General features: G+C 51.5%; 1 protein-coding gene across 7 annotated transcripts in view; it reads left to right on the top strand.

Annotated features, from left to right (window-relative positions):
* The first annotated feature begins 421 nt into the window (after positions 1–421).
* The window catches only part of GDAP1L1 (ganglioside induced differentiation associated protein 1 like 1), a 33565-nt gene continuing 24006 nt past the window's right edge, over positions 422–9980 (top strand). For 2 of the 7 annotated variants that reach the window (XM_025399019.1, XM_025399015.1), the window contains exon 1: positions 549–848. In XM_025399019.1, the coding sequence (XP_025254804.1) occupies positions 669–848 (180 nt within the window). In that variant the 5' untranslated portion in view covers positions 549–668. The other 5 variants (XM_025399018.1, XM_025399013.1, XM_025399016.1 and 2 more) reach the window with 4 other exon arrangements.

Raw genomic sequence — 9980 nt, 5'->3', positions numbered from 1 at the left:
ACCTTGGGCAAGGTCACTTAGCCTCTCTGTGCCTCAGTTTCCTTCTCTGTAAAATGAAGCTAATAGGACTATTGTGAGAGCTAAATGGGCTGATAGTTGTAGAGCTCTTAGAACAGTGCCTGGGCATACAGTAAGTGCTATGTAAGTGTCTGTTAAATATATCATAGTCTGTTCCCTCTACCCTTCGAGGCCCTTCAGGGGAAAAGTTAGAAGATAACAGCTTCAACGCGAGACAAGAAATTTCCAGACACTAATTTCTAAAGGAACAGATCTCTAGAATCCCAGTTAAGAGGTATTTGCCCCTTAGAAGACCGAGAAGCAGGAAAGCGTTGATGATGGTGGAATCTTTGGCAGGTGCCTGGCGCCACACGCTGAGCTGTTTGGGGGGCACGATCTACTTCCTCGGGTTCCTTCCATCCTTGCAGGGAGACTGATACTGAGGGCTGGCGGCTTCTCTGGCGCGGGCCAGGGGCGGGCCAGGGGGAGGAGAAGGAAGGAGCTCCCGGGATCCCCTTGCCCCCTCCCCCAACTGCCCGGTGAGTAATGACATTCACGGAGCGGGGAGGGAGGGAGGAGAGGGGCAGGCTCGGCGAGGCCATGTGATGCTGGGCGAGAGAGAGCCGCCGCGCCGGAGCCTCCTTCTTTCCTGCCTCTGATTCCGGGCTGTCATGGCGACCCCCAACAATCTGACCCCCACCAACTGCAGCTGGTGGCCCATCTCCGCACTGGAGAGCGATGCGGCCAAGCCGGCGGAGGCCCCCGACGCTCCCGAGGCGGCCAGCCCCGCCCATTGGCCCAGGGAGAGCCTGGTTCTGTACCACTGGACCCAGTCCTTCAGCTCACAGAAGGTAGAGCCGGGCCGGGAGCCGCCTGCGCCGGTGGCCGGGAGGCTTGGGGAGGGGAGCCCCAGGGCTTGAGGGATCTGACGGCAGCGAAAGACTGAAGGGGGAAACCTGGGGTCTGGGGGTCCCGGAGGTCGTGGGACGCGGGGGTTCCTTCCAGGGCTGCTCACCTGGGAGGCGACAGGCCCTGCCTGGGCCCCAGGAGCACAGTTCTCAATTTTAGGAGCATCTATTCTGCCTCTTTCCCTCCCAGAAACAGCAGGTCTGTCGGGGTGCGGGGCGCAGGCGGGTGGGGGGGTGGGTGCTGAGAAAAGAGACAAAGGCAAGGGGAAGAGAATGGGCACTGCTGGGAAGACGGCCTGGTGGGGTGGGAGGTGCTGCTGCTGCAGGGAGGGAGAAGAAGCGCTTCCTGGGGTCCAGCCCCGGTAGCCCCCTCTCAGTCCCTCCCTGCACGCTGCCTTCCCGGACACTGCAGCCCCCCAGGTCACAGCTCCTCTGCCCCTCTGTCTGCGGGCCTTCTTCTGGCTGGGGTTTGGAGGGTCTGTCCCCAGTCGTCGCCCACCCCCCACCCCGTGTCTTGGGCTGAGAAGGAAGGAGTTAAACTATCCCCTCACACCAGCTCGGCTCAGCCCATCAGGTCTCTGTTTTGCTCTTAAAGGCACAGAGTGGCTTCAGCCCCTAAAATGCTTCTAGGACCTAGGGGAGCTGAGGGGCAGTTGGAAATCCAGTCTTATGCTGGATTCTCAGGGTTCCCGCTTCCTGGGGGTGAGGCAGTGAACTGCACCCCTCAGACAGGGGCGCCTCTAGGGGCGCAATCTCCCATCCTAGGCGGTTGTCCCGTCTCTGGGCCACGGATTCAGCACCATGGCCAGGGCCCAGAGGCAGGTCCTGCCGGGGCCTAAGCGGCACCACTGCCTGACACTCTGACTCCTGTTCTTCCTGGAAGATCCTTTTGTTCCACTCGCTTCTTTTTCCAGATGGAAAAACAGATTCCATGAAGAAAAAGGGCCTTGAAACCCAAAGACTTGGGTTTGAGTCTTGGTCCAGGCTCATTTCATCATCTGGAAAGCGGGATAGTGATAATAACAACAGCTACTTCCAATCCCAACCCCTTCTCAGGGTTGCTGATAGCGTTGTTGAAGAAGGGGTATAACTTAGGAACTTAGTGTTATAAACTGGGACTACTCAAACTTGAGCATGCATTAGAATCCCTGGAGGATCCTGCTTAAAACTCAGACTGCTGGATTCTACCCCAATCATCCTGATTCAGTGGGTCTGGAATGGGGTCCAAGATGCTGCTTTTCCAACGAGTGACCAGGTGATGCTGATGAAGCTGGTCCACCAATCATATTATCCACTGACTCACTGTGGCGCTGCGGACAGGTCCCTTTGCCTTTCCAAAGCCTCAGATTTATAATCTGTAAAATGGGGTGAATGCAGTAACTTCCTCGGAGGGCTATTGTGAGAGTGAAATGTGATATGATGCACAAAAAGTACTGATGGCACTGCCTGGCGAGGGGTCAAGACTGTTGATAATGAGTGTTATGAATTTTTTTTTTTTTTTTTTTTTTTTTTTGAGACAGAGTCTTGCTCTGTTACCCAGGCTGGAGTGCAGTGACACAATCTCAGCTCACTGCAACCTCTGCCTCCTGGGTTTAAGCGATTCTCCTCTCTCAGCCTCCTGAGTAGCTAGGACTACAGGCACACCACCACACCCAGCTAAATTTTTTGTATTTTTGGTAGAGATGGGGTTTCATCATGTTTGCCGGGCTGGTCTCGAACTCCTGATCTCAAGTGATCCACCCGCTTTGGCCTCCCAAAGTGCTAGGATTACAGGCATGAACCACCACGTGCTGCCATTATGATGTTATTAAAACACTAGGTAAAGGAGGGGTCAGAGTTAATCAAGGTCATACTGGAGTCACACACAAATTCTGCACATGCTTGCACATGCCATGTCTCGTGCAAGGAGCCTGGGGATGGGGGCTTTGGAGATGACTCACACTGCCCTTCAGATTCTAGAATCTCCTTCCACCTAGAACATCAGGAAGTGGGCCCCAGCAGCTGGGACCAGAGGGGGGCAGGGAGGTGGCATCTCCCATAACCATATCATGAGGGAGTCTCCTGTTCTTTGCCCCATGAAATATTTCCTATGTAGCCTGAGCTCAGGGCTGAGGTGGCCCCTGAGTCAGGATGAGACCATCTGCTGCAGCCCCACTTTGGACCAAGTCTCTGGCCAAGCTAACCTGGGCATCTTTCTGTCTCCCATACCAGGGCCTTCCCCCTACCCAGGGGCCCATGGTGGATTCTAGAAGCAGTGTAGCTTGGCAGAAAGGGCATGGGCTCTGCAGTCATATAGTCCTGGGTTCTATTTGCATCTTGGCTACTTACTGGCTGAATGACCTTGGACAAGTCACTTTACCTCTCTGTGCCTCAATGTCCTTATCCGGAAAGGGGGATTTTACATCCTACCCTGCAGAATTCCTTTAGAAGACATAGGCATATGTTAACTGCCTGGCATGTAGTAGGAGCTGAGCAGGTGAGTTTGCTTCCTTCTCTCCAATCCTGAAGGGCCTTAATTATATAAAGAGGGCAGTCCCCCATTGTCAAGCATCTAAATAACCTGTCTTTAATGGCACATGAAATGTTAATGGAGAAAAATAGCCCAAGTCTAGGAGTGATGGTGGCTCCATTGGGCATCTGGAGATCATTCCAGACCCAGAGGGCAAGAGGACAGTGTGTGGGCCCAGGACCCAGACTCTATGACCAGACTGCCCGACTTCCATCTCAGCTCTACCGCTGACCAGCTGGGTAATCCAGTGCAAGCTGCTTAACCTCTCATGCCCCAGTTATCCACACCTGTAAATTGAGAATATTAATGGTGCCTCCCCAACAGGGTCATTGTAAGGATTCTGCAAATGTATCCATGTCAATCACCTAGAATAGCACGTGGCACATAGAAAGTGCTCAGTTAAGTGCTAGGTGCTGTTATAAAGGCATGGATTTTGGAATCAGCCAGACATGCGGTCAAACCCCAACTCTGCCATTCCCAGCTATGTGACTTTGTGCAAGTATCTTCTTTATCTCTCTAAGGCAGCTTTCTCATATATTTGGGGGAGAGGGTTGGGGAGATTGAGTGATATCATGCATGTTCACACACTTAGCACAATGCTTTAAATAATTGCCTGTTAATAGTGAGCTTTCAAGCACTATCATAGGTCATGATTTGGGGCCACAGCGTTTGAAGGAGGCTCTAAATGCCTAAGATCAATGTTAGGATGCTTCTGAGGCTATTCCTGCCCCCAGCCTCCTCATCCTTTGTGGGGAAGAGTGAGGTCAGGAGGGCCAGAAATGCAGGGAGTCAGACCAAGGTTCTAGCGCTGCCAGTCCCACTAACTGGCTGTGTGACCTAACCCTCTCTGGTCCTCAGTTTTCTCAGAGGGAAATGAAGCAGATGTTTGATACAGCCTGCCTCCCTCCTCCTTCCCCAGGCAGGAAGAACTGCCCTACCTCTCGGTGCCCCCTGCCTTTGGGGCATCCATCTGTCCTCCTACCTGCCACTTTTCAAAAACCAAGATTGCTACTTCCTAGCTGTGTGACTGGGCAAGTTACTTACAATCTCTATGCCTGTTTCCTCTTCTTAAAAGTGAGGGTACTGGGAGGTACTAGTACCAATCTCATTGGAATTCACAGGGATTAAGATCTAATGCGTGTAAAGCTCTACAATAGTGCCTGGCACAGAGGAGATGCTAATAAGAGTTGGCTGCTGTTACTGCTGTTATTTCCACCAGAGTGAGTCTCTGAGGATTGTCCCTGGCTCCCTGCAGCAAGCCTGGTTCATGGTTCCTTTACTGCTTCCTCTCAGGGTCTGCCCTGTCTTGGATGTACCTCTGGAGGGCCCCCAGCCCAGCCTTCAGCTCCCAGGGGCAAGAGACCCAAGTCTGGGGCCTCCCAGAGGCCAGTTCTGACACCCAGACATGGCAGGAGAGAAGCCAGGGGTGAAGGATGAAGCAAGGGGTGAAGGATGAAGGGTCTCTCTCCCACCCTGCCCTTGCCTTTCAAACTCTTAGGGCTGGTCCTCCAACTTGTCCATGCTGCACTTGACCATTACCGCCTCCCTTCACCTAAGAGGATCCCCACAGAGGAAAGCTGATGGGGACAGTAACAAGACACATCCTCCTGCTTCTCTGCTCAGAAGCCTGCTGTGGCTCCCCAGGTCCCTCCAGGAAAACTCCAGAGTCCTCACAATGGCCTCAGGCCCTCCTGCAGGGTCCTAACCTTACTTGAGTCAAGACCTAAGTTGGGGGAAGCGTATGGGCCCTTCTCAGAATAATGTTTTTAATTGAATAAAATAAAATGCATAGGATTTTTAGATTAGAACGAAAACCAATCATATTGAAGTATGGCGTTATATAATAATATTTATGTTTCTGTATTAACCCCTTATATAACACGGTCTGGTGGCTGGTCTCATAACAACTGTCATGTTGGAGTCGTGATGAATGCGCATGATATTTTGAGGCAACTGCAACAACTGTGAAGTGATGAAAATATCTGATTGCTAGTGGTGACAATATTGCAGGCACTGCTAAACGCTACCCTACTTTATCGCCTACATTCATAATTGAAGAAAATGCTAACTGTCAGTTTGAGATTACTGAAAATAAACATGTAATTTTCCCATCCTAGTTCAAGGAGTCTCTGAATTAATTCATGGACCCCTTGGCCTGGGAGTGTGAATTAAAAGATCCTATGTACAACCCGGCCAGGTGTGGTGGCTCACACCTGTAATCCCAGCACTGTGGGAGGCCAAGGCAGGCAGATCATCTGATGTCAGGAGTTCAAGACCAGTCTGGCCAACAGGTGAAACCCTGTCTCTCCTAAAAATATAGGCTGGGTGTGGTGACTCACGCCTGTAATCCCAGCACTTTGGGAAGCCAAGGTGGGTGGATCACCTGAGGTTAGGAGTTTGAGACCAGCCTGACCAACATGGTGAAATCCCGTCTCTACTAAAAATACCAAAATTAGCTGGGCATGGTGGTGCGCATCTGTGATCCCAGCTACTCGGGAGGCTGAGACAAGAGAATCGCTTGAACCCGGGAGGTGGAGGTTGCAGTCAGCTGAGATTGCACCACTGCAGTCCAGCCTGGGTAACAAGAGTGAAACTCCAGCTCAAAACAAACAAACAAACAAAAAACAAAAATTAGCCAGGTATGGTGGCACATGCCTGTAGTCCCAGCTACTTGGGAGGCTGAGGCAGGAAAATTGCTTGAACCCGGGAGGCGGAGGTTGCAGTGAGCTAATATTGCACCACTGAACTCCAGCCTGGACAACAGAATAAGACCCTGTCTCAAAAAAAAAAAAAAAGATCCTGTGTGCAACCCTTTCTGCTTCTACCCTCCTTGTCTATTCCTGACTGCCCTGCCCCAGACACACTGGCTTCCTTGCTGTCTTTTGAGTATGTCCAACATGCTTAGAGCCTTAGCACTGGCTGTTCCCTCTGGCTGAAGCTCTCTTCCCCAGGTCCCGGTGTGGACCACTCCCTCACTTCCTTCAAGCCTTTGCTCAAGTGCCACCTTCTTGAGACGCCTGCCCTAATAGACCACCTTAATTAAAATTGCTACCTTTCTCCCCTGATACCTTGGTACCCAGATTCCCCTTCCCTGCTCTATTTTCTCTTTTTCCGGAAGCACTCACCATCTTTTGACAGACCAAATTGCTTATCATCTGCCTGCCCCCACTAACATGTCAGTTCCCTGAGAGCAGGGATCATCGTTTTGTTCACTGCTGAGTTTCCAACAAGACCTGGCACATAGTAGGCAGGCAATAAACAAGTGGTGAAAAGTGATGGATTTGCAAGCTGTAAGGTGTTATGTTAAAAAGCCATTTGACCCTGTAAATCTAAAACTGCTCTAAAAATAAGACCTATTAATTTTTTTAAAAAAAGAATTTGAAATAAGCTGAGGTCAGAGATGCTAAGTGTCTTTTACAAAGTCACACCGCAACTACATGACTAGGCAGAGACACCAACCCAGCCCATCACATAAACAAGGGCCTGGGTGAGGAGCAGCAGAGCCTGACCATGACAACGAGGCACTGTGGGTGATTTTCAGGCACCCACAGGGAAGCTCGTTTACCCAGAGATGGTTGATGTCTGATCACACTAAGTGATGACCACCTAGCTCTTGTCCAGCCTTCAGGGGGCAGAGATGGCAGATGGCCTTGGTAGCTGAATGCCCTTCCCTTAGGCTTGGCTTCCTCTCTGGGTCCCCCTCCTCCACAGGGTGACACATGGCTGTGGCCTGCAGCTCTGCTAAAGGTGAAAGTCTCCTTGGCTGCCTGCCAGGGTGACCCCAAAGCAGCGCCAAGAAGGATTATCAGGCCTCTAAAGATAGTCCCCTCCCCAAATAGCAGCCCTATCTGACAGCTTCAAGGGAGACCCAGGGCAGGTCATGGGAGCGGCCCCTGGAGGCAGATGCCCTGCCAAGATGGAAGGCCAACCGTCTGGCCCTACCAAGGGCAAAGGCCTGGTTTGGGCTGTTTCCACCCATTCGGAGGTCCCACCCTGGCCTGGAGGATGGAGGGCCAGGTAAAGACAAGAGACGGGGGCTCTCTGCTCCAGCCAAACTCCAATCTCCACTACTCTGGGCTTCTCCAGGGCACAGGTCGCCTATGAGCTCAAATATACACATGCATACATGCTCCCACGCATGCACACTCACACTGACACAGGCACACACATGGCACACACTCATATGTGCACACATGGGCACTCTCACATCCACACTCACACAGTCCTTGAATACTCACACTTACTCATACACTTATCCATGCACACCCACACTCACGCACACGCAGACACGCACACATATTTGCTCACTCATACACACGCACTCACACACTCAGACCCAAACAGATGCTGCCCCCGGGCTGCTCACTCTCTGCAACAGTTTTTCCACCTCTCTCAGACAGAATCAGAAGCTCTCTCCCACTGCCGAGGAGGGAGGCACAGCCAGCCCTGTCTCCTGCCTCCTGCAAGGTTGTGAATGTAGCAGTGTCGGCTTGCAGCAGGGCTGCGGGGCACTCCGTGAACACTGAATCCAGCCCCCTTGTTTGTTGATGAGAAAAGGGAGGCTCAGAAAGGGGCAGCGATAGCTCTAAGGTCACACAGCATTGCTATGGCATATCCAAGATGAGGACTTGAGTCCCTGCCTCCTAGCTCAGGGTCTCTACCTGCACCATGCGCCCCACCTATAGGACCTGCTCTTGACTAATGGAGCAAATAAGTCTGTGAATGAATGTTGGGTGTTTCAGGGTAAGTTACCTTTCCCTTCCCATGATCCACTAAACAGGAAGAGGTGTTTATGTTCACTGTGAGGGTGGGGCATGAAGACCTCTAGGACGCACCAGGGTGTGTGCGTGGTGTGTGTGTGTAATAAGTAATGCTAGAACTCATATATTAAGCTTCTATGCTGGGGCTGTCTCCACAACACCCCACTTCAACCTCACACTTGCATTCCTCACTTCACAGAAGCTAGAAATCAGAAAGAGCAAGTGACTTGCTCAAGGTCACAGAGCAAATAAGCAGTAGAGCTTATTCCAAGTCAAAGTCTGTCTGCCTCCAAAACCTGCCCTCATACCAGCAGCTAAGACACATTATCGCTACTGTGTTCCAGGCACCATTCCACAGGGACTAATGCACTTAATCCTCACAACAGGCCTCCGAGGCAATTACTATAGGACTTCCACTGGATAAGAGGAGAAACTGAGGCACAAAGAAGTAAAGTTGGCCAGGCATGGTGGCTCACGCCTATAATCCCAGCACTTTGGGGGGTCAAGACAGGTAGCTCACTTGAGGTCAGGAGTTCAAGACCAGCCTGGCCAATATGGTGACACCCCATCTATACTAAAAATACAAAAATTAGCCAGGTGTGGTGGCACTCTCCTGTAATCCCAGCTTCTCGGGAGGCTGAGGCAGGAGAACTGCTTGAACCCAGGAGGCAGAGGTTGCAGTGAGCTAAGATCGCACCATTGCACTCCAGCCAGAGCAACAGAGGGAGACTCTGTCTCAAAAAAAATAAAAAATAAAAATAAGTGAAGCTACTTGTAAAGCCAAGTCATCTAGCAAATAAGTGTAAAGCTGGGATTTGAACCGACGCCATGCAGGTTCTGCCCATGACGCCACTTAACTTGTGTCAAGTTCTGGATGCTTAACTTGTTCCAAGAACCACCATCTCAGCTGTGGGTGGAGACACTGATACTCAAGGGGAATGGGCCTTTCCTCTTTTGGGGATACCCTCCCTCTCCCCTGGACCAGAGTGGAAGGTGGGGAGGAAAGCGTAAGAATGGGGCCACTTGCCATCTTGCCAGGGGATCTTGGACAAGTCCATCCTTCCTTCTGAGTCTCAGTCCACAGGCAGGGGGCAATAGGACTAGGTGATCTCTAACCGTCTTCTAGCTCAGAAATATTGGGCTGGGTCAGGAGCATGCCCCAGCCTCAAGGCTCTCTGGCAGCTTCTACTAGCTCAAGTGTTTGTCTGGGACCCCCTAGAAACGTAAAGACTCAGGAAGGGGCAGGCCCAGAACTCCCTGGAAGGAGCTCTCAGGGCAGAGAGCACTGGTTTGGGAGTCAAGAACCTTGCTTCCAGTTTTAAGTCTGCTGCTGAATTGCTGTGTGACTTTGGGTAGAATACTTGCCCTCTCTGGGCTTTAGTTTTCTCATCAAAAAAAATCTACCCCGCTGTAGGGGCCATTGTGAGTTTCCAACCAGGCAACCAGATGAGAAGGTGTTTGGCGGAAATAAAGGGCTCGACTAATGTTGGCAAATTACTTTTCCCCTCACTTAGTATCCCAAATAATTTGAGGAATTTAGCTATTGATTATGACAATGATAAGAGTTTGTGGCCAGGCACGGTGGCTAACACCTGTAATCCCAGCAGTTTGGGAGGCCGAGGTGGCCAGATCACTTGAGGGCAGGAGTTCAAGACTAGCCTGACCAACGTGGGAAAACCCTGTCCCTACTAAAAATACAAAAATTACCTGGGCGGAGGGGTGGGAGCCTGTAGTCTCAGCTACTCGGGAGGCTGAGGCAGGAGAATTGCTTGAGCCCAGGAGGCAGAGGTTGCCGAGAGCTGAGAT

The sequence above is a fragment of the Theropithecus gelada genome, chromosome 10, assembly GCF_003255815.1.
Source record: "Theropithecus gelada isolate Dixy chromosome 10, Tgel_1.0, whole genome shotgun sequence".
NCBI lineage: Eukaryota > Metazoa > Chordata > Mammalia > Primates > Cercopithecidae > Theropithecus > Theropithecus gelada.
The sequence above is the reverse complement of the archived record's forward strand: the minus strand, read 5'-3'. Positions and strand labels throughout refer to the sequence as shown.